Below are 27,301 nucleotides of genomic sequence, written 5' to 3' on the forward strand. Positions count from 1 at the left end.
GGCAGCGGGGCCCCCGTGGCTCCCTTCCACCCGGCCAGTTTCAACCCGGAGTTGTTCTTTAGTATGTCGGGGGACTGGGGCAGCACCCCAATGTTCATGTCCCCGTGCGGCGGTGGCGAGGAAACGGTCCACTCGTCCTCTCCGTCCCAACCTTGGACACTGGACATCCCCAACTCTGATCCGGAGGTTTCGCCGGACTTGGGGGGGTGTCCAGGTGTCTGGGGCGGAGCGGGGGACTGAGTTGCCATCGCACGTGGGCCTGCAAACCGGGGAAGGTGAGCCCGGGCGGAACCCCTCCTCCGCCGATCCTGGGGGTGGGATCGGGGAGGAGTTGGGGCTAGTTGGCGGCTCCGTGCCGCCCACCGTACGTCCTGCGGCGGGGGACTCGGAGTCGAGGGGCGACCGCCCTGAGGAGGTCAACGGCTCGGTGGAGGGCACGGGGGCACTTTCAGAGTCTGCCCAGAGCGAGGTGGGGGACTCCCTCGTGCCCCCCACCGAGTCGTCCCTCATCCCCTCCAGGGAGCTCAGGGCCTTTCTCAGAAGTCATTCCAGTCGCCCTGACATCATCCAGTTAGCACTCGGCCGCTGGCCGGACCTGACGCTGCTCATCCGGTCTGTGCGGGCATGCTCGCATGCCGCTTTGGGCCTGGCTAGAACAGAGGGGGTACTGCAGTTGCTCCACAGGCTCGAGGAGGGGGGGGGGGGAGCGGACTGGCGTGTCTTGCGCCAGCGTCCCCCACACGTTTAGATAAGTGGTGACGGTGGCACAAAGCTGCTGACATGAAGGTGACCATAGCCAGCCTCAACATCAACGGCAGCAGGGAGCCACACCGCAGGTTCCAGAACTTCTCGGTCCTCCGTGACGGGAAGTATGCGGTGTGTTTCCTGCAGGAAACCCACACCGTTCCGGGAGACGAAGCCCAATGGCTCCTGGAATGGCGAGGGGGGGGTCGACATGAGCCACCTCACGCTCGCTTCCAGCGGGGTGGCTATCTTGTTGGCCCCGCATTATCAGCCGGAGATCTTGGGGGTCAAGGAGCCGGTGCCAGGCCGGTTGCTGCACTTGACGGTCCGTGAGGGGGGCGTGGTCATTCACTTGCTGAACGTCTACGCCCCGGGCGGCGGACCGCAGCAACCGACTTTCTACGAGAAAGTATCCGCTCATCTCGACGTCCGTACCTTCTGTCAGGAGTACGCGAGGGGGTCGACAAAGAGGCGGAAATCCAGGCTCGAGGAGTTGGAGAAGGAGGTGCTCGACCTGGAGGCACGTCTCAGTCAGCCCGACGCGGACCCGGCCCTGCGTTCGGAGTACAGGGAGAAGAAGGGCGCGCTGCGGGACCTGCACCTTACCAGGTCTCGCAGCGTACATGAGGTCGCAACTCCAGTTCCGGGTGGACCTGGACCGCGGCTCCCCCTTCTTCTACTCACTGGAAAAAGGGCGGGCTAACCGTCAGCAGCTCCTTGCGCTGCTGGCCGACGACGGTTCCCCCGTCTCGGATCCGGAGGGCATCCAGGCCATTGCCCGGGATTATTACACCTCCCTTTTCTCTCCAGATCCGTCCAGCGAGATGGCCGCAGACTTCTGTGGGAGGACCTGCCGCATGTCAGCCTGGGGGGCGTCGGCAGGCTTGAGGCCCCCATCACCATGGCCGAGATGACCGGTGCCCTCAGTGGCCTCAGCCGGGGCAAGGCCCCGGGGCTGGACGGGCTGACAGTAGAGTTCTTCAGGGCATTCTGGGGCATCCTGGGGAACGACTACACGGGGGTCCTGGGGGAGAGCGTTGCTACCAGGGAGATGCCCCTTTCGTCGCGCAGGGCCATCATTGCCCTGCTGCCCAAGGAGGGGGATCTCCACCTGCTCAAGAACTGGCGCCCGGTCTCCCTCCTCAGTACGGATTATAAAATCTTTGCCAAGGCTACAGCTTCACGCCTTGGATCCGTGCTGGACCACATGATCCACCCTGACCAGTCCTACACGGTCCCGTTGTATACATGATAACCTCCACCTGGTCCGGGACCTAATCCATCACACCCAGAGGGCTGGTCTGTCGAGCGCCGCCTTATCATTAGATCAGGAGAAGGCGTTCGACAGGGTGGAGCACGAGTATTTACTCGGGACTCTGCGGGCATTCGGGTTCGGGACGCATTTTGTCGCCCGGATCCGATTACTGTACTCTGCCGCAGAGTGTCTGATTAAGGTTAACGGGTCCCTGACGGCGCCCCTTCGCTTTGGGAGAGGAGTACGGCAGGGCTGCCCCTTGTCCGGCCAACTGTATTCTATATGCGTGGAGCCATTCCTGCGCCTCTTGCGGAGGAAGTTGTCGGGTTTGGCCCTGCGCCGACCAGACATAGGGGTGACCCTGACAGCTTACGCCGATGACGTGCTCCTCATGTTCACGGACCCGGCTGGCCTGCGGGGGATGCGAGAATGCCAGGCGGTGTACTCTGCCGCGTCCTCCGCCAGGATCAACTGGGCCAAGTGCTCCGGACTCGTGGTCGGTCCTCGGGAGACGGACCCTCTTCCGGAGGAGCTCAGGCCTTTTACCTGGAGCAGGAACAACCTCCTGTACTTGGGGGCCCATCTCTGCCCAGCCGAGGAATCCTGGCCGGTGAATGGGCGGGAGCTGGAGGCCAAAGTCTCCGCCCGCCTGAGTCGCTGGACAGGACTGCTCCGACTGCTGTCCGACAGGGCGCGAGTTCGCGTCATAAACCAGCTGGTCACCTCCATCCTGTGGTACCGGCTGGTCCCTTTGACCCCTCCCCCTGGCGTTGTCGCCAATATCCAGAGAACCCTCGTGCGGTTCTTCTGGGACAATCGACTGCACTGGGTCCCTGCTGCGGTTCTGCATCTCCCGCTTGAGGAGGGTGGACAAGGTCTGGTGTGCCTCCGCACTCAGATAGCGACCTTCCGTCTCTGGGCCCTGCAGAGGTACCTTTACGTTGAGCCCCCTCCACGATGGTGTGCCCTGGCGACGTATTTCTTCCGCCACTGGCACGGCCTCAATTATGACGTGCAGCTCCTGCATATCAATCTGGGGCGTGTTTCGACCTCCCTGCAGGAGTTGCCCGTCTTTTACCAGGACTTCCTCACTGTCTGGAACACGGTCGCCTCGCGACGCAGCTCCCCCCCCGTCAGGAGTAGCGGCTCTCGTGCGAGAGCCGCTGCTCAGGAATCCGCTTCTCCAGCTGTATGACTTCAGGTGACTGGTGGAGAGGGGGGCTGTGGACGCCGGGGTGACCAGAATCGGGGACGTGCTCGATGGCGGAGGGGCGGGCTGGATGAGTCCCCGCGTGCTGGCTGAGCGCGCGGGGACGACCGTCCGGCACGCGGCCAAAGCCATCCTAGAGCTTAGGACGGTCGTGCTCGGCCCCGAAACTGCACGCAAACTCGAGGCGGCGCAGGCGTGCGGTGGGATCCCGCCCGAGCGTTCCCCTGTTCGGGCGGAATTCCACATTGGCCCAAAGCCTCAGCCCCCCTCCCTGGGTGAGGTGCCCCACAGCATGAGCCGCCTCATGGAAATGTCCTCCGTGCCTTTTTCTACCGCGCAGAGGCATTTCCTGTGCGGGCTGCTGCTGCACACCTTCCACTACCGCCTCCTCGCCTGTCGCCCGGATACACCTTGGCGGGCCTTGTTGCCGCCGGGCGGCGGAGGTCCCCGCTGGAGGTCCCTCTACGGAGGGATCTCCCCCAATTACATCGGGGACCTGGGGTGGAGGGTGATGCATGCAGCAGTTCCGCACAACCGTAGGATTCAATGGTTCACGGGCTCCGAAGACTGCCCCTTCTGTGGCCTTGTGGAGTCCGTGGACCATGTTTTGTGTCTTAGGCTGCACTCCCTTTTTGTTTTCTTAAAGAACCTTTTATTGATGTTTTGTTTGCACTTCAGTCCCACGCTCCTGATCTACGGACACCCGGTGCGGAGAGGGGAGGGTCGGGATGGCGACCTCCTCGTGAACCTGCTCCTGGGCCTGGTGAAACGCGCCATTTACCGGTCCAGGCAGCGGGCGATCGAGGGGGCCGTCCATCCTGACTGTCTGCCCCTCTACCGCGGCTACGTTCGCAGCCAGGTGTCCCTGGAGAGGGAGCATGCGGTGTCCACGGGCGCAGTTGATGCCTTCCGCGCCCGCTGGGCACTGCAGGGGTTGGGGTGCGATATCGACCCTAATTATCACATTTTAATTTGATGTTTTTAAGTTTCCTTTGTACTTTGATTTCTGTTCGGGCTGTTCCCCCTCCTTTTGGGGAGCTGCCCCTTTTACTTTGTCCTGATTTATTTTGAGTTTGTTTATTTGGTTTGACCTTAAAAGAGGCCGACATCAGAGAGGTTGTTTCTGTGGTGTAGTGGTTATCACGTTCGTCTGACACGCGAAAGGTCCCCGGCTCGAAACCGGGCAGAAACGTTGACTTGTTCTTTTTCAATCATATGTGAGTAACACACTGTGTTATCGAGCTTTTTGCTGTTGTTCTTGGCTTCCTGCAGGAGGGAGCGAAGGGGGAGGAAGGTGAGCTGTTGCCTGCCTGCCTTCCTGCTGTCTGGCCTGCCTGTCTGCCTGCCGTCTGGCCTGCCTCCTTGCCGTCTGGCCTGCCTCCCTGCCGTCTGGCCTGCCTCTCTGCCGTCTGGCCTGCCTCCCTGCCGTCTGGCCTGCCTCCCTGCCGTCTGGCCTGCCTCCCTGCCGTCTGGCCTGCCTCCCTGCCGTCTGGCCTGCCTCCCTGCTGTCTGACCTGCTCCCTGCTGTCTGGCCTGCCTCCCTGCTGTCTGGCCTGCCTGTCTGCCATCTGGCCTGCCTGCCTGCCGTCTGGCCTGCATGCCTGCCTGCCGTCTGGCCTGCCTGCCGTCTGAAATTCCTGCCTGCCATCTGGCCTGCCTGCCTGCCTGCCGTCTGGCCTGCCTGCCTGCCGTCTGGCCTGCCTGCCTGCCGCCTGGCCTGCCTGCCTGCCGCCTGGCCTGCCTGCCTGCAGCCTGGCCTGCCTGCCTGCCGCCTGGCCTGCCTGCCTGCCGTCTGGCTTGCCTGCCTGCCTGCCGTCTGGCTTGCCTGCCTGTCTGCCTGCCGTCTGTCCTGTCTGCCTGCCGTCTGCCCTGCCTGCTGTCCGTTCATCCGTCCACTGGAGGGTGCTCTCTCCCTGGAGGGAGAGAGGACACAGAGTGACTGAAAGGGAGGGGGGGGGGGGCGGAGAAGTCAATTCAGACTGTTTATTTTTCCATCTGCAGTGGGGGGGGGGGGGGGGGGGGGCGGGAGGGTGAAGACACCACGGACTTGAACTGTTTGTGCCCGAAAGGGCTGGAGGAGTAAAGTCCCCCACCCACTGCTGCTGCCCCCAACACCGGCACCCCCTCCCCTCTTTCCTCCTGACTGGGACACCGGCCCTCCTCAGTGCCCTGTCCCTCGTCCCTCGTCCTCCCTCCTGCTCCTCCGACCTCCTCTCTCCCCCTCTAGCTCCGGGGAGCGAGTACCTGGACCCCCACCCACCTACCCCACCCTCCCTTATTTTCCCTCTCTGACCCCACCCTGAGGGGCCCATTACCTATCCCTCCCTGCAACCCAAACACCCCCCCCCCCCATCACTACCCAGACATATACGCCCTGCCGTACATCTGGGCAGTCTCGGGGTGGGTGTAGCACTCCCGTGATCATTATGGCGACCTCGCCAGCGTCGCCAGTGGCAGGACCTTCTCTGCCCACCTATGCGGATGTGGTGGCGACCAGAGCCCCCGCCGCTCCCAAGGCCCTGCCACCGTTCTCCTTGATTACCAAACAGCTCGGGGTGAAGTGCTGCGCCCACCCCGACATGTCCATCGAGGCCTGCGTGAGGGCAATGGCTGGGGTTGTCGGCTCCTCAGCCATTGTCGCGGCCTCCAAGATGTACGGCTGGGCCGTATTCTTTTTGAAGGCCGAGCGGGCGGTCCACCTCGCCCTGGAGAGGGGGCTCACGGTGGGCGGGACGTTCCTGGCGGTGGACCCTATGGAGGCCACTGCCCATAAGATCGTATTATCGAACGTCCCGCCCTTCCTACCCGGTAAGCTCCTCCTCCCCCACCTCCATCCACTGGGTGTGGTCAGGTCCGGGGTGGTGCTGATCCCGCTCGGCCTTCGGGACCCCTCCCTCCGTCATGTCTACTCCTTCCGGCGCCAGGTATTTGTCCGCCTGGCCTGGGAGGAGGAACTGGAGGGACGGTTTGGTATCCCTATCAAGGGGACCAAGTACGGGTCGTTTGGTCCGCGGACGGTGTGCGGTGCCATGCCTGTAAGGAGGCGGGGCACATCAGAAAGAACTGCCCCGTCTCCAAGGCCGCCGATCACCAACCCAGGGCGGCCGCAGCTGGCACCGCAGCCCCCTCTCCCCCTAATCGAGCACCACCTGGCCGCCCGCAAGGGGAGGCCGTGCCGGCAGCAACTGCCACCTCAGCTGCCGGCGGGGGGGGGAGCGGAGCCTCCGCGTGGCCAGAAGGCTCAGAGTAAAAGTGGTCTAAAGGGGGGTACCGGAACGCCGGCCCCCACTACCCCAGTCACCCCGGCAGCCGGCTCGGGGATTGATTCCATTTCCACCTGCGCCCCCCCTCCACCACCATCTGCCGGGCCTGTGGGCTCTCCGGGGCCTAGTGCTGGGCCCGGCGCCACGGATGCACAGGATCCCGGGACCGGGCATGGGGGGGGTTGGCGACCCCGAGCCGGCACAGCCGGCAAAACCGACGCCTCATGGGGACGTGACGGGGAGGCGAAAGGGGCGTGGCAAGGCAAAGAGGGGTGGGGTGCGAGGGGCGTCTCCTGCCCGTGGGCAGGACAACAAAAAGAGGCGCAGCCCCTCGGGAGCCATGGGGTTTGAGGTCTGTGGACCCCGCTCCCCATTTGCATCATCTCCTGCCACGCCCCCGCCCGTTTTTACGCCTTGTCCCCAGAGTGGGGGCAAGAAACAAAGCAAAACTAAACAGATGCTGCCTCAGTCCCCCGGGCAGGACTCCCCGGGGCCGGGTGGGAGCGGAGCCCCCGTGGCTTCGTTCCACCCGGTCGACTTCAACCCGGAGTTCTATTTCAGCCTGCCGGGGGACTGGGGCCGGGCGGCGGTGGCGAGGAAACGGTCTCTTCCTCTCCGTCCCAACCTTGGACGCTGGACATTCCCGACTTGGATCCGGAGGATTCTCTGGGCTTGAGGGGTGTCCAGGCGTCTGGGGCGGAGCGGGGGGACTGAGCTGCTGCCGCCGCCCTCGGACCAACAAATCAGGGAAGAGGAGCCCGGGGAGAACCCCTCCTCTGCCGATCCTGGGATCAGGGGGGAGTTGGGGCTAGTTGGCGGCTCCGTGCCGCCCGCCGTACGTCCTGCGGCAGGGGACTTGGAGCTGGAGGGCGACTGCCCTGAGGAGGTCAGCGGCTCGGTGGTGGGCACGGAGGCATTTTTAGAGTCTGCCCGGAGCCACGCAGGCCGTGTCGGGCCTGACTGAAACAGAGCAGCGTCGGGTGGTGGAGTTCCTCTGTGGGCCGAGGGGGAGAGGACTGGCGCGTCTTGCGCCAGCGCCCCCCCACACGTTTAGATAAGTGGTGACGATGGCACTAAGCTGCTGACATGAAGGTGACCATAGCCAGCCTCAACATCAACGGCAGCAGTGAGCCACACCGCAGGTTCCAGAACTTCTCGGTCCTCCGTGACGGGAAGTATGCGGTGTGTTTCCTGCAGGAAACCCACACCATTCCGGGAGACGAAGCCCAATGGCTCCTGGAGTAGGGGGGGGGGGGGGTCTACATGAGCCACCTCACGCTCAGTTCTAGCGGGGTGGCTATCTTGTTGGCCCCGCATTATCAGCCGGAGATCTGGGGGGTCAAGGAGCCGGTGCCAGGCCGGTTGCTGCACTTGACGGTCCGTGAGGGGGGCGTGGTCATTCACTTGCTGAACGTCTACGCCCCGGGCGGCGGACCGCAGCAAACGACTTTCTACGAGAAAGTGTCCGCTCATCTCGACACCATCACGGGGGGCGAATGCATTATCCTCGGGGGGGATTTCAACTGTACCCTCGAGGCACGGGACCGCACCGGCCTCTGGCTGTGCACCCCGGCGATGGTGAAGTTGCGGACCTGCGCGGGACACACGACTTGGTGGACGTCTGGAGACATCTCCATCCTGGCTCCAGAGCTTTCACTTACGTGAGGCCTGGAGTCAGAGCGTCCAGAATCGACCGCCTTTACATTTGGAGGGCGCACGTGTCCGGCGTGTCTTCGGCCTCCATGCGGCTGGTGGCGTGCACAGACCACAGCCTGGTGTGGGCGGACTTTGTGCCGTCTCGCGTCCAGCGAGGGTCCGCGTACTGGCACTTTAACAACACGCTGCTGGAGGACGAGCGCTTCCTGGACTCGTTCCGTCGATTCTGGGCCGGCTGGAGAAGGAAGTGGGGAGGCTTCCCCTCCTTGAGGCTCTGGTGGGATGTGGGCAAGACTCACGTCCGTACCTTCTGTCAGGAGTACGCGAGGGGGTCGATAAAGAGGCAGAAATCCAGGCTCGAGGAGTTGGAGAAGGAGGTGCTCGACCTGGAGGCACGTCTCAGTCAGCCCGACACGGACCCGGCCCTGCGTTCGGAGTACAGGGAGAAGAAGGGCGCGCTGCGGGACCTGCAGCTTGCCAGTACGTGAGGTCGCAGCTCCAGTTCCAGGTGGACCTGGACCGCGGCTCCCCCTTCTTCTACTCGCTGGAAAAAGGGCGGGCTAACCGTCAGCAGCTCCTTACGCTGCTGGCCGACGACGGTTTCCCCGTCTCAAATCAGGAGGGTGTCCGGGCCATTGCCCGGGATTGTTACACCTCCCTCTTCTCTCCGGATCCGTCCAGTGAGGATGCCCGCAGAGTTCTGTGGGAGGACCTGCCGCAGGTCAGCCAGGAGGGCGTCGGCAGGCTTGAGGCCCCCATCACCATGGCCGAGCTGACCGGCGCCCTCAATGGCCTCAGTCGGGGCAAGGCCCCGGGGCTACACGGGCTGACAGAGTTCAGGGCGTTCTGGGACGTCCTGGGGAACGACTACGCGGGGGTCCTGGGGGAGAGCGTTGCTACCGGGGAGATGCCCTTTTCGTGGCGCAGGGCCATCATTGCCCTGCTGCCCAAGAAGGGGGATCTCCGCCTCCTAAAAAACTGGCGCCCGGTCTCCCTCCTCAGCACGGATTATAAAATCTTTGCCAGGGCTATGGCTTCACGACTTGGATCCGTGCTGGACCACATGATCCACCCTGACCAGTCCTACACGATCCCGGGCCGTTGTATCCACGATAACCTCCACCTGGTCCGGGACCTCATCCATCATTCCCAGAGGGCTGGTCTGTCGAGCGCCTTCTTGTCATGAAATCAGGAGAAGACGTTCGACAGGGTGGAGCACGAGTATTTACTCGGGACTCTGCGGGCGGTCGGGTTCGGGACGCATTGTGTCGCCCGGATCCGATTACTGTATCAGACATAGGGGTGGTCCTGTCAGCTTACGCCGATGACATGCTCCTCATGTTCACGGACCCGGCTGACCTGCGGAGGATGCGAGAATGCCAGGCGGTGTACTCCGCCGCGTCCTCCGCCAGGAGCAACTGGGCCAAGTGTTCCGGACTCCTTGTCGGTCCTTGGGAGATGGACCCCCTTCTGGAGGAGCTCAGACCTTTCACCTGGAGCAGGACCAACCTCCTGTACTTGGGGGCCCATCTCTGCCCAGCCGAGGAATCCTGGCCGGCGAACGGGCGGGAACTGGAGGCCAAAGTCTCCGCCCGTCTGAGTCGCTGGACAGGACTGCTCCGAGTGCTGTCCCATGGGGCACGAGTTCGCGTCATAAACCAGCTGGTCGCCTCCATGCTGTGATACCGGCTGGTCCCTTTGACCCCTCCCCCGGGCTTTGTCGCCGATATCCAGAGAACCCTCCTGCGGTTCTTCTGGGACAATTGACTGCACTGGGTCCCTGCCGCGGTTCTGCATCTCCCGCTTGAGGAGGGCGGACGAGGTCTGGTGTGCCTCCGCACTCAGATAGCGACCTTCCACCTCCAGGCCCTGCAGAGGTACCTTTACGTTGAGCCCCCTCCACAGTGGTGTGCCATGGCGACGTATTTTTTCCGCCAGTGGCACGGCCTCAATTATGACGTGCAGCTCCTGCATATCAATCTGGGGCGTGCTCCGACCGCCCTGCAGGAGTTGCCCGTCTTTTACCAGGACCTCCTCACTGTCTGGAACATGGTCGCCTCCCGGCGCAGCTCCCCCCCGTCAGGAATAGCGGCTCTCGTGCGAGAGCCGCTGCTCAGGAATCTGCTCCTCCAGCCGTATGACTTCAGGTGGCTGGCGGAGAGGGGGGGCTGTGGACGCCGGGGTGACCAGGACGGGGACGTGCTCGATGGCGGAGGGGCAGGCTGGATGAGTCCCCGCGTGCTGGCTGAGCGCGCGGGGGTGTCCGTCCGGCGCACGGCCAAAGCCATCCTAGACCTTAGGACGGTCGTGCTCGGCCCCAAAACTGCACGCAAACTCGAGGCGGTGCAGGTGTGCGGTGGGATCCCACCCGAGCGTTCCCCAGTTCGGACGGAATTCCACACTGGCCCAAAGCCTCAACCCCCCTCCTCGGGTGATGTGCCCCACAGCATGAGCCGCCTCGCGGAAATGTCCTCCGTGCCTTTTTCTACCGCGCGGAGGCGTTTCCTGTGCAGGCTGCTGCTGCACACCTTCCATCACTGCCTCCTCGCCTGTCGCCCGGATACACCTTGGCGGGCCTTGTTGCCGCCGGGAGGTGGAGGACCCCGCTGGAGGTCCCTCTACGGAGGGATCTCCCCCAATTACGTCGGGGACCTGGGGTGGAGGGTGATGCATGCAGCAGTTCCGCACAACCGTAGGATTCACTGGTTCACGGGCTCCGAAGAGTGCCCCTTCTGTGGCCTTGTGGAGTCCGTGGACCATGTCTATGTTTTGTGTCTTCGGCTGCACTCTCTTTTTGTTTTCCTCAAGATCCTTTTATTGATGTTTTGTTTGCACTTCAGTCCCACGCTCCTGATCTGCGGACACCCGGTGCGATGAGGGGAGGGTCGGGATGGCGACCTCCTCGTGAACCTGCTCCTGGGCCTGGTGAAACGTGCCATGTACCGGTCCAGGCAGCGAGCGATCGAGGGGGCCGTCCATCCTGACTGTCTGCCCCTCTACCGCGGCTACGTCCGTGGCCAGGTGTCCCTCGAAATGGAGCATGCGGTGTCCACGGGCGCGGTCGACGCCTTCCGCGCCCGTTGGGCACCGCAGGGGTTGGGGTGCGTTATTGACCCTAATAATCACATTTTAATTTGATGTTTTTAAGTTTCCTTTGTACTTTGATTTTTGTTCGGGCTGTTCCCCCTCCTTTTGGGGAGCTACCCCTTTTACTTTGTCCTGATTTAATTTGAGTTTGTTTATTTGGTTTGACCTAAAAAGAGGCCGACATCAGAGAGGTTGTTTCTGTGGTGTAGCGGTTCTCACGTTCGTCTGACACGCGAAAGGTCCCCGGCTCGAAACCGGGCAGAAACGTTAACTTATTCATTCCTCCCGTCTCCAACATACGTCAGTAACACACTTTCTTACAGAGCTTGCTCACGGGAGACTCCCGTTTTTGTTATTGTTATTGGCTTCCTGCAGGAAAGAAGGAGGGAGGGAAGGGGGAGGATGGTGAGCTATCGCCTGCCTGCCTGCCGCGCGGCCTGCTGTCCGGCCCGCCTGCCTTCCTGCCGTCTGGCCTGCCTGCCGTCTGGCCTGCCTGCCGTCTGGCCTGCCTGCCGTCTGGCCTGCCTGCCATCTGGCCTGCCTGCCGCCTGGCCTGCCTGCCGCCTGGCCTGCCTGCCGTCCGTCCGTCTGCTGGAGGGTGTACTCTGCCTGGAGGGAAAGAGGACACTGAGAGACTTTCTTTACTTTTTCCATCTGCGGGAGGGAAGACTGCACGGCCTCCTCATAGCAACGTCAAGGGACTGAGTGGCTGGGCTGGTGCCCTCGTCATCAGACGGTTGGTGCCTGAAAGGGAGGTCTTGGAGAAGTAAATTTAGACTGTTTTCCATCTGCAGTGGGGGGGGTGAAGACACCCCGGACTTGAATTGTTTGTGCCCGAAAGGGCTGGAAGAGCGAAGTCCCCCACCCACTGCTGCTGCCCCCAATACCGGCACCCCCTCCTCCTTCCTCCTGACTGGGGCACCGGCCCTCCCCTTGCCCTGTCCCTCGTCCTCCTCCTGCTCCTCCAACCTCCTCTCTCCCTCTCTCGCTTTGGGGAGTGAGCACCTGGACCCTACCCCACCCTCATTTTCCCTCTCTGACCCCGCCCTGAGGGGCCCATTACCTATCCCTCCCTACAACCCGAACCCCCCCCCCCCCCCGCCCCATTGCTCCCATGGCCCGCATATACGCTCTGCCGTGCATCTGGGCAGTCTCGGGGAGTGTGCAGCACTCCCGTGATCATTATGGTGACCTCGCCAGCGTCGCCGGTGGCAGGGCCTTCTCGGCCCACCTATGCGGGTGTGGTGGTGACCAGAGCCCCCGCCGCTCCCAAGGCCCTGCCACCGTTCTCCTTGGTTACCAGACAGCTCGGGGTTAAGTGCTACGCCCACCCCGACATGTCCATCGAGGCCTGCGTGAAGGCAATGGCTGGGGTTGTCAGCCCCTCAGCCATTGTCGCGGCCTCCAAGATGTACGGCCGGGCCGTATTCTTTTTGAAGGCTGAGCGGGTGGTCCACCTCGCCCTGGAGAGGGGGCTCACAGTGGGCGGGACGTTCCTGGCGGTGGACCCTCTGGAGGCCGCCGCCCATAAGAGCGTGATCTCAAACGTCCCGCCCTTCCTACCCGGTGAGCTCCTCCTCCCCCACCTCCATCTACTGGGGGCGGTCAGGTCCGGGGTGCAGCCGATCCCGCTCGGCCTTCGGGACCCCTCCCTCTGCCATGTCTACTCCTTCCGGCACCAGGTATTTGTCCGCCTGGCCCCGGAGGAGGTCCTGGAGGGAGGTTTTAGCATCCCCTTCGAGGGAGTCACCTACTGGGTCTTCTGGTCCGCGGACGGTGTGCGGTGCCATGCCTGTAAGGAGGCGGGGCACATGAGAAAGAACTGCCCCGCCTCCAAGGCCGCCGACCACCAACCCAGGACGGCCGCAGCTGGCACCGCAGCCCCCTCTCCCCCTAACCGAGCACCACCTGGCCCCCCGCAAGCGGAGCCCACACCGGCAGCAACTGCCACCTCAGCTGCCGGCGGGGGGGGGGAGCGGAGCCTCCACGTGGTCAGAAGACCCCAAGTAACAAAGGGCAGAAAAAAAAGGTACCGGAACCCCGGCCTCCACTACCCCAGTCACCCCGGCAGCCGGCTCGGGGGTTGTATCCACCTGCGCCCCCCCTCCACCACCATCTACCGGGCCCGTGGGCTCTCCGGGGCCTAGTGCTGGGCCCGGCGTCGCAGCAGCGCGGGATCTCAGGTCCGGGCATGGGGGGATAGGCGACCCCGAGCCGGAACAATCGACACCTCCCGGGGATGGGATGGGAAGGTGAAAGGGGCGGGGCAAGGTGAAGAGGGGCGGAGTGCGAGGGGCATCTCCTACCCGTGGGCTGGCCCCCAAAAAAAGGCGCGGCACCTCGGGTGTTGTGGGACTTAAGATCTGTGAGCCCCTCTCCCCATTCACACCATCTCCTGCCACGCCTACCCCCGTCTTTACGCCTTGTCCCGAGAGTGGGGGCGAGAACAAGAACAGAATGAAACACGTGCTGCCTCAGTCCTCCGGGCAGGACTCCCCGGGGCCGGGTGGGAGCGGGGCCCCCGTGGCTTCATTCCACCCGGTCGACTTCAACCCGGAGTTCTATTTCAGCCTGCCGGGGGACGGGGGCAGCACCCCGATGTTCGGTCCCCGGGCGGTGGTGGCGAGGAAGTGGTCTCTTCCTCTCCGTCCCAATCTTGGGCGCTGGACACTCCCGACTTGGATCCGGAGGATTCTCCGGACTTGTGGGGTGTCCAGGTGTCTGGGGTTGAGCGGGGGACTGAGCCGCCGTCGCCCACGGACCCGCAAACCAGGGAAGAGGAGCCCGGGGGGAACCCCTCCTCCGTCGATCCTGGGGGTGGGATCGGGGGGGGGAGAGTTGGGGCTAGTTGGCGGTTCCGTGCCGCCCGCCGTACGTCCTGCGGCGGGGGACTCTGAGTCGGAGGGCGACTGCCCTGAGGAGGTCAGCGGCTCGGTGGTGGGCACGGGGGCACTTTTAGAGTCTGCCCGGAGCAAGTCGGGGGACTCCCTCGTGCCCCCCACCGAGTCGTCCCTCATCCCTTTCTGGGGAACTCGGGGCCTTTGTCAAACAACATTCTGGTCACCCTGACAGCGTCCGGCTAGCCCTCGACCGTTGGTCGGACATGGCGCTGCTCGTCCGGTCCGCGCAGGCCTGCTCACAGGCCGGGTCGGACCTGACTGAAACAGAGCGGCGTCGGGTGGTGGAGTTCCTCCGCGGGCTCGAGGGGGAGCGGACTGGCGCATCTTGCGCCGGCGCTCCCCCACACGTTTAGATAAGTGGTGACGGTGGCACTAAGCTGCTGACATGAAGGTGACCATAGCCAGCCTCAACATCAACGGCAGCAGTGAGCCACACCGCAGGTTCCAGAACTTCTCGGTCCTCCGTGACGGGAAGTATGCGGTGTGTTTCCTGCAGGAAACCCACACCGTTCCGGGAGACGAAGCCCAATGGCTCCTGGAATGGCGAGGGGGGGGGGGGTCTACATGAGCCACCTCACGCTCACTTCCCGCGGGGTGGCTATCTTGTTGGCCCCGCATTATCAGCCGGAGATCTTGGGGGTCAAGGAGCCGGTGCCAGGCTGGTTGCTGCACTTGACGGTCCGTGAGGGGGGCGTGGTCATTCACTTGCTGAACGTCTACGCCCTAACCGGCAGACCGCAGCAACCGACTTTCTACGAGAAAGTGTCCGCTCATCTCGACACCATCGCGGGGGGCGAATGCATTATCCTCGGGGGGGATTTCAACTGTACCCTCGAGGCACGGGACCGCACCGGCCTCTGGCTGCGCACCCCGGCGATGGTGAAGTTGCGGGACCTGCTCGGGACCCACAACTTGGTGGACGTCTGGAGACATCTCCATCCTGGCTCCAGAGCCTTCACTTACGTGAGGCCTGGAACCGGAGCGTCCAGGCTCGACCGCCTTTACATTTCAAGGGTGCACGTGTCCGGCGTGTCTTTGGCCTCCGTGCGGCTGGTGTCGTGCACGGACCACAGCCTGGTGTGGGCGGACTTTGCGCCGTCTCGCGTCCGGCGGGGGTCCGCGTACTGGCACTTTAACAACACGCTGCTGGAGGACGAGCGCTTCCTGGACTCGTTCCGTCGATTCTGGGCCGTCTGGAGAAGGAAGCGGGGAGGCTTCCCCTCCTTGAGGCTCTGGTGGGATGTGGGCAAGACACACGTCCGTACCTTCTGTCAGGAGTACGCGAGGGGGTTGACAAAGGGGCAGAAATCCAGGCTCGAGGAGTTGGAGAAGGAGGTGCTCGACCTGGAGGCACGTCTCAGTCAGCCCGACGCGGACCCGGCCCTGCGTTCGGAGTACAGGGAGAAGAAGGGCGCGCTGCGGGACCTGCAGCTTGCCAGGTCTCGTGGCGTGTACGTGAGGGCACGGCTCCAGTTCCAGGTGGACCTGGACCGCGGCTCCCCCTTCTTCTACTCGCTGGAAAAAGGGCGGGCTAACCGTCAGCAGCTCCTTACGCTGCTGGCCGACGACGGTTCCCCCGTCTCGGATCCGTTGGGCCATTGCCCGGGATTATTACTCTTCTCTCCGGATCCGTCCAGCGAGGTTGCCCGCAGACGTCTGTGGGAGGACCTGCCGCAGGTCAGCCCGGAGGGCGTCGGCAGGCTTGAGGCCCCATCGCCTTGGCCGAAACTGACCGGCACCCTCAATGGCCTCAGTAGGGGCAAGGCCCCGGGGCTGGACGGGCTGACAGTAGAGTTCTTCAGGGCATTCTGGGGCGTCCTGGGGGGCGACTACGCGGGGGTCCTGGGGGAGAGTGTCGCTACCGGGGAGATGCCCCTTTCGTGGCACAGGGCCATCATTGCCCTGCTGCCCAAGAAGGGGGATCTCCGCCTACTCAAAAACTGGCGCCCGGTCTCCCTCCTCAGCACGGATTATAAAATCTTTGCCAGGCCCATGGCTTCACGCCTTGGATCCGTGCTGGACCACATGATCCACCCTGACCAGTCCGACACGGTCCCGAGCTGTTGTATTCACGATAATCTCCACTTGGTCCGGGACCTAATCCATCATTCCCAGAGGGCTGGTCTGTCGAACGCCTTCTTGTCATTAGATCAGGAGAAGGCGTTCGACAGGGTGGAGCACGAGTATTTACTCGGGACTCTGCGGGCATTCGGGTTCAGGATGCATTTTGTCGCCCGGATCCGATTACTGTACTCTGCCGCAGAGTGTCTGATTAAGGTTAACGGGTCCCTGACGGCGCCCCTTCGCTTTGGGAGAGGAGTACGGCAGGGCTGCCCCTTGTCCGGCCAACTTTATTCTATACGCGTGGAGCCATTCCTGCGCCTCTTGCGGAGGAAGTTGTCGGGTTTGGCCCTGTGTGGACCGGACGTAGGGGTGGTCCTGTCAGCTTACGCCGATGACGTGCTCCTCATGTTCACGGACCCGGCTGACCTGCGGAGGATGCGAGAATGCCAGGCGGTGTACTCCGCCACGTCCTCCGCCAGGATCAACTGGGCCAAGTGCTCCGGACTTCTAGTCGGTCCGTGGGAGACGGACCCCCTTCCGGAGGGGCTCAGGCCTTTCACCTGGAGCAGGACCAACCTCCTGTACTTGGGGGCTCATCTCTGCCCAGCCGAGGAATCCTGACCGGCGAACTGGCGGGACTGGAGGCCAAAGTCTCCGCCCGCCTGAATCGCTGGACAGGACTGCTCCGAGTGCTGTCCGACAGGGCGCGAGTTCGCGTCATAAACCCCATGCTGTGGTACCGGCTGGTCCCTTTGACCCCTTCCCCCTGGCTTTGTTGCCGATATCCAGAGAACCCTCCTGCGGTTCTTCTGGGAAAATCGACTGCACTGGGTCCCTGCCGTGGTTCTGCATCTCCCACTTGAGGAGGGCGGACAAGGTCTGGTGTGCCTTCACACTCAGATAGCGACCTTCCGCCTCCAAGCCCTGCAGAGGTACCTTTACATTGAGCCCTCTCCACAATGGTGTGCCATGGCGACATATTTTTTCCGCCAGTGGCAAGTCCTGAATTATGACGTGCAGCTCCTGCATATCGAACTGGGGCGTGTTTCGACCTCCCTGCAGGAGTTACCCGTCTTTTACCAGGTTCTCCTCACTGTCTGGAACACGGTCGCCTCGCGATGCAGCTCCCCCCCGTCAGGAGTAGCGGCTCTCGTGCGAGAGCTGCTGCTCAGGAATCCGCTCCTCCAGCCGTATGACTTCAGGTGGCTGGCGGAGAGGAGGGCTGTGGACACCGGGGAGACCAGGATCGGGGACGTGCTGGATGGCGGAGGGGCGGGCTGGATGAGTCCCCGCGTGCTGGCTGAGCGCGCGGGGGTGTCCGTCCAGCGCGCGGCCAAAGCCATCCAAGACCTTAGGACGGTCGTGCTCGGCCCCGAGTGCGCACCCGATCTCGAGGCGGCGCAGGCGTGCGGTGGGATCCCATCCGAGCGTTCTCCTGTTCGGACAGAATTCCACATTGGCCCAAAGCCTCAACCCCCCCTCCTTGGGTGAGGTGCCCCACAGCAGGAGCCGCCTCACGGAAATGTCCTCCGTGCCTTTTTCTACCGCGCGGAGGCGTTTCCTGTGCGGGCTGCTGCTGCACACCCTCCACTACCGCCTCCTCGCCTGTCGCCCGGATACACCTTGGCGGGCCTTGTTGCTGCCGGGCAGCGGAGGTCCCCGGTGGAGTTCCCTCTACGGAGGGATCTCCCTCAATTACATCGGGGACCTGGGGTGGAGGGTGATGCATGCAGCAGTTCCGCACAACCGTAGGATTCACTGGTTCACGGGCTCCGAAGACTGCCCCTTCTGTGGCCTTGTGGAGTCCGTGGACCATGTCTATGTTTTGTGTCTTAGGCTGCACTCCCTTCTTGTTTTCCTAAAGAACATTAATAAAATGTTTTATTTGCACTTCAGTCCCACGCTCCTGATCTACGGACACCCGGTGCGGAGAAGGGAGGGGAGGGATGGCGACCTCCTCGTGAACCTGCTCCTGGGCCTGGCGAAACGCGCCATTTACAGGTCCAGGCAGCGGGCGATCGAGGGGGCCGTCCATCCTGACTGTCTGCCCCTCTACCGCGGCTACGTTCGCGGCCAGGTGTCCCTGGAGAGGGAGCATGCGGTGTCCACGGGTGCGGAAGGCGTCAACCGTGCCCGTTGGGCACCGCAGGGGTTGGGGTGCGTTTTCGACCCTGATAATCACATCATGATTTGATGTTTTTTAGTTTCCTTTGTACTTTGATTTTTGTTCGGGCTGTTCCCCCTCCTTTTGGGGAGCTGCCCCTTTTATTTTGTCCTGATTTTGTTTATTTTGTTTGTTTATTTGGTTTGACCTTAGAAGAGGCCAACATCTGTGAGTAAAACACTTTCTTTTCTCCCCCTTTCCATTTCTTTTCTCATTCTGGGGGAAATTGGGGACTTGCAGCAACTGAAGAGAAAGGAAGTGAATCCAGGGAGGGTGCAGACTCTGGAAAGGTTGGCCCAGGTCTCTCTCTCTCTTAAACTGGAAAATGACCCATTTATGCCCACTGTTTCCTGTTCGCTAGCCAATCTTCCATCCACGCCAATATGTTGTCCCTGCAGCCTGAACTTTTATTTGCTACAATAACCTTTGATGTGGCACCTTATCAAATACCTTCTGGAAAAGTAAGTTCCCCTTATCCAATTCCAGATGAGGAATTTTAGAAAATTAAACACATCAACTATCTCACTCGCCACTTCTGTTAAGACCCTAGAATGAAGTCCAGCAGAATCCGAGGACTCATCAGCCGTAGCTCCAACAGTTTGCTGAGTACCACTTCCCTGGGAATTGTGATTTTTCAGAGTGCGTCTCACACTTCCATTTTCTGATTTGCAGCTGTTTCTGCATTGTTACCTGTATTCTCTATTGTGAAGACCGAGGCAAAATACTTGCTCAATTCATCTGCCAGCTCCTTATTTTTCATTGTTAATTCCTGGATGTCTGTTTGAAGGGAAAGAACAAAGAAAGGTACAGCACAGGAATAAACCCTTTGGCCCTCCATGTCCGCACCAATCATGATGTCTGCCTAAACTTAAACTGCACCTACTTACGGAGTCCATATTCTGTCGTTCCCATCCTATTCATGTATTCGTCTAGTTGCCTCTTAAGTACCACAATCCTACCTGCTCCCACCACCTCCCCAGGCAGCGCGTTCCAGACATTCACCACCCTCTGTTTTTAAAAAGAAAACTTGCTTCTCACATCTCTTCTCTTTCCCCATACACCTTAAACCTACATCCCCTAGTACTTGACGTTTCTACCCCAGGAAAGAGCATCTGACTATCCACTCTGTTCATGCCACTCATAATCTTGTACTAATCTATTAGGTCACCCCTCAACCTCTGTCGTTCCAGTGAGAACAAACCGAGTTTATTCAACCTCCCAAAGCTAATACCCTCCAGACCAGGCAACATCCTGGTAAACCTCTTCTGGCAAATGGGAGGCTTTTAAAAGTGTGATATCAAGAGTCCAGGGCAGTATATTTCTGTTAGGACGAAGGGAAAGAATAGTAAATTTAGGGATTCCTGGCTGACTAGGGACATTGAGGCTTTGGTCAGGTAAAAGAAAGAAGCAGACATTGGGTTAGGCAATCGGGGACAAGTGAATCACTCGATGACTATAAAAAGTGTAAGAGAACACAGAAGACATAGAATCCCTACAGAGCAGAAGGACACCATTTGGACCCTTCGAGTCTGCACCAACCACAATCCCACCCAGACCCTATCCCCGTAACCCCACACATTTACCCTGCTAATCCCCCTGGCACTAAGGGTCAATTTATCATGGCCAATCCGCCTAACCTGCACATCTTTGGAGTGTGGGAGGAAACCGGAGCACCCGGAGAAAACCCATGCAGACACTTGAGAGGGAAATCAGGAGGGCAAAAAGAGGGTACGAAATGGATCTGGCAGGTGAGGTTAAAGAAAATCCCAAGAGGTTCTATTGCTACATTAAGAAAAAAAGAGTGGCTCGAGAGAGAATAGGTTCCCTTCAAAATCAGCAAGGCCATCTGTGTGTGGAGCCACAGGAGATGGGTGAGATGTTTAATTGAATATTTCTCCTTGGTGTTTACTCAGGAGAACATCATGGGTGTTAAAGAAATAAGGGAAACAAGCGGTGATGTCGTCGGCCACATACATATTACTAGGGAGGAGTTATCTGCATCCTTAAAGTGTATTAAGGTGGATAAAGGCCTGGGCCTAATGAAGTGCATCCTCGGATCTTGTGGGAGGCTAGGGAAGAAATTGCAGAGGCCCTTGAAGAGATATTTGCTTCATCTCTTTCCACTGGCGAAGTCCCAGAAGACTAGTGTGTGGCTCATGTTGTTCTGTTGTTTAAGAAGGGTAGCAGAGAGAAGTCAGGAGTGTAGTGAATAAAGTGGATGAGCTTAGAGTGTGGATCGATGCTTGGAAGTGTGATGTGGTGGCCATTACGGAGACTTGGGGACAGGGACAGGACTGGATACTTCAGGTGCCGGGTTTCAGATGTTTCAGAAAGGACAGAGAGGGAGGCAAAAGAGGGGGGGGGGGGAGTGGCACTGCTGATCAGGGATAGTGTCACAGCTGTAGAGAAGGTGGAAGCCATGGAGGGATTGTCTACAGAGTCTCTGTGGGTGGAAGTTCAGAGCGGGAAGGGGTCGATAACTTTGCTGGCTGTTTTCTACAGGCCGCCCAATAGTAACAGGGATGTTGAGGAGCAGATAGGGAAACAGATCCTGGAGAGATGTAGTAATAACAGGGTTGTCGTGGTGGGAGACGTTCATTTCCCAAACATTGATTGGAATATCCCGAGGGTAAGGGGTTTGGATGGGGAGGAGTTTGTTAGGTGTGTTCAGGAGGGTTTCCTGACACAGCATGTGGATAAGCCTACAAGAGGAGAGGCTGTACTCGATCTGGTACTGGCTAATGAGCCTGGACAGGTGTCGGATCTCTCAGTGGGGGAGCATCTTGGGGATAGTGATCATAACTCTATCTCCTTTACGCTAGCATTGGAAAGAGATAGGATCAGGCAAGCTAGGAAAGTGTTTATCTGGAGTAAAGGGAAATGTGAAACCATCAGGCAGGAGATTAGAGGCGTAAATTGGAAAGAGGTATTCTCGAGGAAAGATACCGAAGTAAGGTGGCAGATTTTCAAGGAATGTTTGTCTGGAGTTCTGCATGACAACGTTCCGATGAGACAAGGAGGTTTTGGTAGGTTACGGGAACCGTGGTGCACGAAAGCTGCGCTGAACCGAGTCAAAAAGAAAAGGAAAGCGTACAAAAGGTTCAGAGAGCTAGGCGATGATAGGGATCTAGATGAGTATACGGCTTGTAGGAAGGGACTTAAGAAAGAAATTAGGAGAGCCAGAAGGGGTCACGAGAAGGCCTTGGCAGGTAAGATTAAGGAGAACCCTAAGGCGTACTATAAATATGTGAAGAGTAAAAGGATGAGATGTGAAGGAATAGGACCTATAAAATGTGAAGGTGAGAAAGTCTGTACAGAACCGGAAGAAATAGCAGAGGTGCTTAATGAATATTTTACCTCGGTATTCACGGTGGAAAAAGACCTGGGTGGTTGTACTACAGGATTGCGGCAGACTGAAAAGATTGAGTATGTGGACATTAAGAAAGAGGATGTGTTGGAAATTTTGAATAGCATCAAGATAGATAAGTCGCCGGGACCGGATGGGATGTACCCCAGGTTACTGTGGGAGGCGAGGGAAGAGATTGCAGAGCCTCTGGCGATGATCTTTGCGTTGTCGATGGAGACGGGAGAGGTTCCGGAGGATTGGAGGATTGCGGATGTGGTTCCTATATTCAAGAAAGGGAATAGGGATAGCCCAGGAAATTACCGACCGGTGAGTCTAACCTCAGTGGTTGGTAAGTTGATCGAGAAGATCCTGAGGGACAGGATTTATGAACATTTAGAGAAGTTTAGTATGCTCAAAAGTAGTCAGCATGGCTTTGTCAAAGGTAAATCGTTCCTTACGAGCCTGGTGGAGTTCTTTGAAAATGTGACTAAACACATGGACGAAGGAAAAGCGGTAGATGTGGTTTACATGGACTCCAGCAAGGCATTCGATAAGGTCCCCCATGCAAGACTTCTCGAGAAAGTGAGAGGGCATGAGATCCAAAGGGCTGTTGCCTTGTGGATCCAGAACTGGCTTGCCTGCAGAATAAGAAGTCTCACAACACCAGGTTAAAGTCCAACAGGTTTATTTGGTAGCAAATACCATAAGCTTTCGGAGCACAGCTCCTTCGTCAGATGGAGTAGATATCTGGAGAACAGATATCCACTCCATCTGACGAAGGAGCTGTGCTCCGAAAGCTTATGGTATTTGCTACCAAATAAACCTGTTGGACTTTAACCTGGTGTTGTGAGACTTCTTACTGTGCTTACCCCAGTCCAACTCCGGCATCTCCACATCTTGCCTGCAGAAGGCAGAGCGTGGTTGTAGATGGGTCTTTTTCTGAATGGAGGTCAGTCACCAGTGGAGTGCCCCAGGGATCTGTTCTGGGACCCTTGCTGTTTGTCATTTTCATAAATGACCTGGATGAGGAAGTGGAGGGATGGGTTGGTAAGTTTGCCGACGACACGAAGGTTGGTGGTGTTGTGGATAGGTTGGAGGGATGTCAGAAGCTGCAGCGTGACATAGATAGGATGCAAGACTGGGTGGAGAAGTGGCAGATGGACTTCAACCCGGATAAATGTGTAGTGGTCCATTTTAGCAGATCAAATGGGATGAAGGAGTATAATATCAAGGGTAAGACTCTTAGCAGTGTAGAGGATCAGAAGGACCTTGGGGTCCAGGTCCATAGGACTCTTAAATCGGCCTCGCAGGTAGAGGAGGTGGTTAATGAGGCGTATGGTGTGCTGGCCTTCATCAATTGAGGGATTGAGTTTTGGAGTCGGGAGATAATGATGCAGCTTTATAAGACCCTCGTCAGACCCCACTTGGAGTACTGTGCTCAGTTCTGGTCGCCTCATTACAGGAGGGATGTGGAAATGATTGAAAGGGTGCAGAGAAGATTTACAAGGATGTTGCCTGGATTGGTTGGCATGCCTTATGAGGATAGGTTGAGGGAGCTCGGTCTTTTCTCCTTGGAGAGACGAAGGATGAGAGGTGACCTGATAGAGGTGTACAAGATGTTGAGAGGTATAGACCGGATGGATTCTCGGAGGCTTTTTCCCAGGGCTGAAATGGCTGCGACGAGAGGACACAGGTTTAAGGTGCTGGGGAGTCGGTACAGAGGAGATGTCAGGGGTAAGTTTTTCACTCAGAGGGTGGTGGGTGAGTGGAATCGGCTGCCGTCAGTGGTGGTGGAGGCAAACTCAATAGGGTCGTTTAAGAGACTTCTGGATGAGTACATGGGACTTAATAGGATTGAGTGTTATAGGTAAGCCTATATATAAGCCTCGGTAGGTAGGGACATGACCGGCACAACTTGTGGGCCGAAGGGCCTGTTTGTGCTGTATTTTTTCTATGTTCTAAGCCTGGGAATTATAGGCCACCGAGCCTGACATCAGTGGCGGGTAAGTTACTGGACAGGATTCTGAGGGACAGGATCTACCAATATTTGGATAGTCAAGGTCTGATTATGGATACTCAGCACGGCTTTGTGCATGGGAAGTCATGTCTGCCAAATGTTTTAGAGTTTTTTGAAGAGGTAACCAAGAGGATGGATGAGGGTAGGGCAGTAGATGTTGATTATGTGGACTTTAGCAAGGCCTTTGACAGGGTCCCACCTGGAATATTAGGTCGCAGGGGATCCAGGGAGAGCTAGCAAATTTGATTCGAAATTGGCTCGATGGTAGGAAGCAGAGGGTGATGGTTGAAGATTGTTTCTCGGACTGGAGCCTGTGACTAGTGGTGTGCCTCAGGGGTCGGTGTTGGGACCCTTGTTCTTCATTATTTATATAAATTATTTGGATGTAAATGTACAAGGCATCATAGAAATCATCATAGAAACCCTACAGTGCAGAAGGAGGCCATTCGGCCCATCGAGTCTGCACCGACCACAATCCCACCCAGGCCCTACCCCCACATATTTTACCCACTAATCCCTCTAACCTACACATCCCAGGACTCTAAGGGGCAATTTTTTTTTTTTTAACCTGGCCAATCAACCTAACCCGCACATCTTTGGACTGTGGGAGGAAACCGGAGCACCCGGAGGAAACCCACGCAGACACGAGGAGAATGTGCAAACTCCACACAGACAGTGACCCGAGCCGGGAATCGAACCCGGGACCCTGGAGCTGTGAAGCAGCAGTGCTAACCACTGTGCTACCGTGCCGCCCGGTAAGTTTGTAAGTTAGTAAGTAACATGGTTAGTAAGTTTGCAGATGATACTAAATTAGGAGGTATCGTAAGTTTGTAAGTTAGTAAGTAACATGGTTAGTAAGTTTGCAGATGATACTAAATTAGGAGGTATCGTTGATGGTGAAGAAGATTATCAAACATGAATTGGGATCTTGATCAGTTAGGGAAGTGGGCCGAGGATTGGCAAATGGATTTCAATACAGATAAGTGTGAGTATTGCATTTTGGAAAGTCAAACCAGGGTAGAACTTACAGAGTGAATGGTAAGGTCCTGGGAGTGTTGAGGAACAGAGCGACCTCGGAGTAAAAGTACATAGGTTGTTGAAAGCGTTGTCACAGGTCGACAAAGTGGTGAAGAAGGCTTTTAGCACACTAGCCTTCATCAGTCAAGGCACTGAGTACAGGAGTTGGGACATTATATTACAGTTATGTAAGTCATTATGAGGCCGCACTTGGAGTATTGTATACAGTTTTGGTCACCAGGTTATAGGAAAGACACTGAAAAACTGGAAAAAGTACAGAGAAGATTTACGAGGATGTTGCCAGGACGATTGTGAGTTATAGGGAGCGGTTGGCCAGGCTGGGGCTTTTTCCCTTGGAACATAGGAGAATGAGGGGAGATCTTATTGAGGTGTATAAAATCATGAGGGGCATAGATAGGATGAAGACACAGTCTTTTTCCCAGGGAAGAGGAATTGAAAACTAGAGGGCATAGGCTTAAGGTAAGGAGAGAAAGATTTAAAAGGAACCTGAGGGGCAACTTCTTCATGCAGAGGGTGGTGCGTACATGGCATGAGCTGCCAGAGAAAGTGATTAATACAGGTTCAAAGGCAACATTTATAAAGCATTTGGATAAGCACACAGATGGGAAAGGATTAGAGGAATATGGGCCAAATGTGGGTAATTGGGACTCGCTGGGAGGGCACCATGGTTGGCATGAACCGGTTGGGCTGGAGGGCCTGTTTCCGTGCTGCATTGCTCTATGGCCAGTGCTCCATCTGTTAACTTTTTTTCAAATACCTACTTTTACTATCGGTCTTTATATTTCTAGCTAGCTTTCTCTCATACCCTAGTTTTTCCTACCTTATCATTCTTTTCATTATTCTGGGCCATTTTTTATATTCTGACCAGTTGTCGGAGCTGCCAGCCATCATTACATAATTGTATGTGTTAGAGTGGGCTGAGGCAGCTGTGTTATATATATTTATATATCCGTATGTGCTATGTTAACAAAATGGAGTGTTACTAACCATTATGTAAAGCATCATGGGATTTTGCTGACTTGACCACATTCCTATCGGTATTCACTCATTAAAGACACAGTCATGGAGCATTAAACTTGCCGAGCAGGGCCTCTCGTATCAGCACACAGACAGCTGCTTTGTGAGACTGCCAGCAGTTCAGACAAGTCAGAGATAAGAGTGTCCTGAGAAGAGAGATTCATTGTGAAGGCGAAGGGACATTGATAATATGTAGGCATTCTATGATTCTAATGAACATTCTTTCCTCTCTCATTCCCCAAAACTAGAATTGTCTGTTCTGAATTTCTATCCTGCACTGACACTGACGACTTCTGTAAACTCGTTTTACAGGATGAAAGAGGAATCACAGGCCGAAATCTCAAACATCACGTCTCGATCTGACAGAGTTATATTCCCTTGGGATCTGAATATCATCAGTCTTTCAATCTAGAAGGAGAAACGGTCTGACGATTTGAAAAGATTTCAAACATCAGTGTGACTGGAAAAGCAGCAACACACTGCCACACTCGAGTGAGAGTGTTCCAGTGCACTGACCAAAGAGCTTTAACCAGTTACACAGCCTGAATAAATATCACACCTTTCACAGCTGGGAGAGACTGTACTCGTGTCTGTGTGTGGACGAGGCTTCAACTGATTGTCCACCCAAGAGAGGCAAGGACACCTGCACCATGGAGAAACCATGGAAATGTGGGGACTGTGGGAAGGGATACGGCACGACATCTCTGCTGGAAATTCATCGGCGCAGCCACACTGGGGAGAGGCTGTTCATCTGCTCTCAATGTGGGGAGGGATTCACATGGTTATCAATCCTGCAGCAACACCAGCGAGTTCACACTGGAGAGAGACCATTCACCTGCTCTCAGTGTGGGAAGGGATTCACTTGCTCATCCGACCTGCGGGTACACGAACGAGTTCACACTGGGGAGAAACCGTTCACCTGCTGTCAGTGTGGAAAGGGATTCACTCAGTCATCCGGCCTGCAGAGACACAAGCGAGTTCACACTGGGGAGAGGCCATTCACCTGTTCTCAGTGTGGGAAGAGTTTCAGTGTTTCAACCAACCTGCTGAGACACCAACAGGTTCACGACTGATTATAGAGGTTGGATTCTGCTGTTATTGTTTCTGCTCTCAGTTACATCCAGGACTGCATTTTGTTCATTTTGACAGTTGGTCAATGGGGAGGGTCGGAGGGTTTCTTTCTGCTGGGCTGGCCGGTCTCTCAACTTTGCCTCCAGTGGGCTGATGTTCTTTCAGCCTTGTTGCGAATACCTGGTTTCAAATTTCACAATGATCACAGAGTGACAGGGTGTTAGGAAGTTCAGAGATATTTAGTCAGCAAATGCCCATCCAATTTCCTTTGTAATTGTTTATTGTCTCCATTTCCTCCGCCCTTGTAGGCAGTGAGTTCCAGGTCATTACCATTCGCTGCAACAAAATATTCTTCCTCACATCCCCCCACATCTCTGATCCAAAACCTTAAATCTGGGCCCCCCTCGTCCTTGTCCCATCAGCTAATGGAAACAGCTTTTCTTTGTCCACCTTATCTAAACCTGTCAGA

General features: G+C 57.7%; 1 protein-coding gene and 2 non-coding genes across 3 annotated transcripts in view; all 3 read left to right on the plus strand.

Annotated features, from left to right (window-relative positions):
* Positions 1 to 26,834, plus strand: part of LOC144510911 (uncharacterized) — a 53,585-nt gene extending 26,751 nt beyond the window's left edge. Inside the window, exon 3 of the mRNA XM_078240968.1 lies at positions 26,462 to 26,834. Within this exon, the coding sequence (XP_078097094.1) occupies positions 26,462 to 26,834 (373 nt within the window). The remainder of the gene's footprint in view (positions 1 to 26,461) is intronic.
* On the plus strand, positions 4,329 to 4,401 carry trnav-gac (transfer RNA valine (anticodon GAC)). The gene has a single exon. It is a non-coding gene; the product is annotated as a tRNA-Val (tRNA).
* Positions 11,410 to 11,482, plus strand: trnav-gac (transfer RNA valine (anticodon GAC)). The gene has a single exon. It is a non-coding gene; the product is annotated as a tRNA-Val (tRNA).
* Positions 26,835 to 27,301: the final 467 nt, after the last annotated feature.

The sequence above is a fragment of the Mustelus asterias genome, chromosome 23, assembly GCF_964213995.1.
Source record: "Mustelus asterias chromosome 23, sMusAst1.hap1.1, whole genome shotgun sequence".
In the NCBI taxonomy this organism is placed as follows: domain Eukaryota; kingdom Metazoa; phylum Chordata; class Chondrichthyes; order Carcharhiniformes; family Triakidae; genus Mustelus; species Mustelus asterias.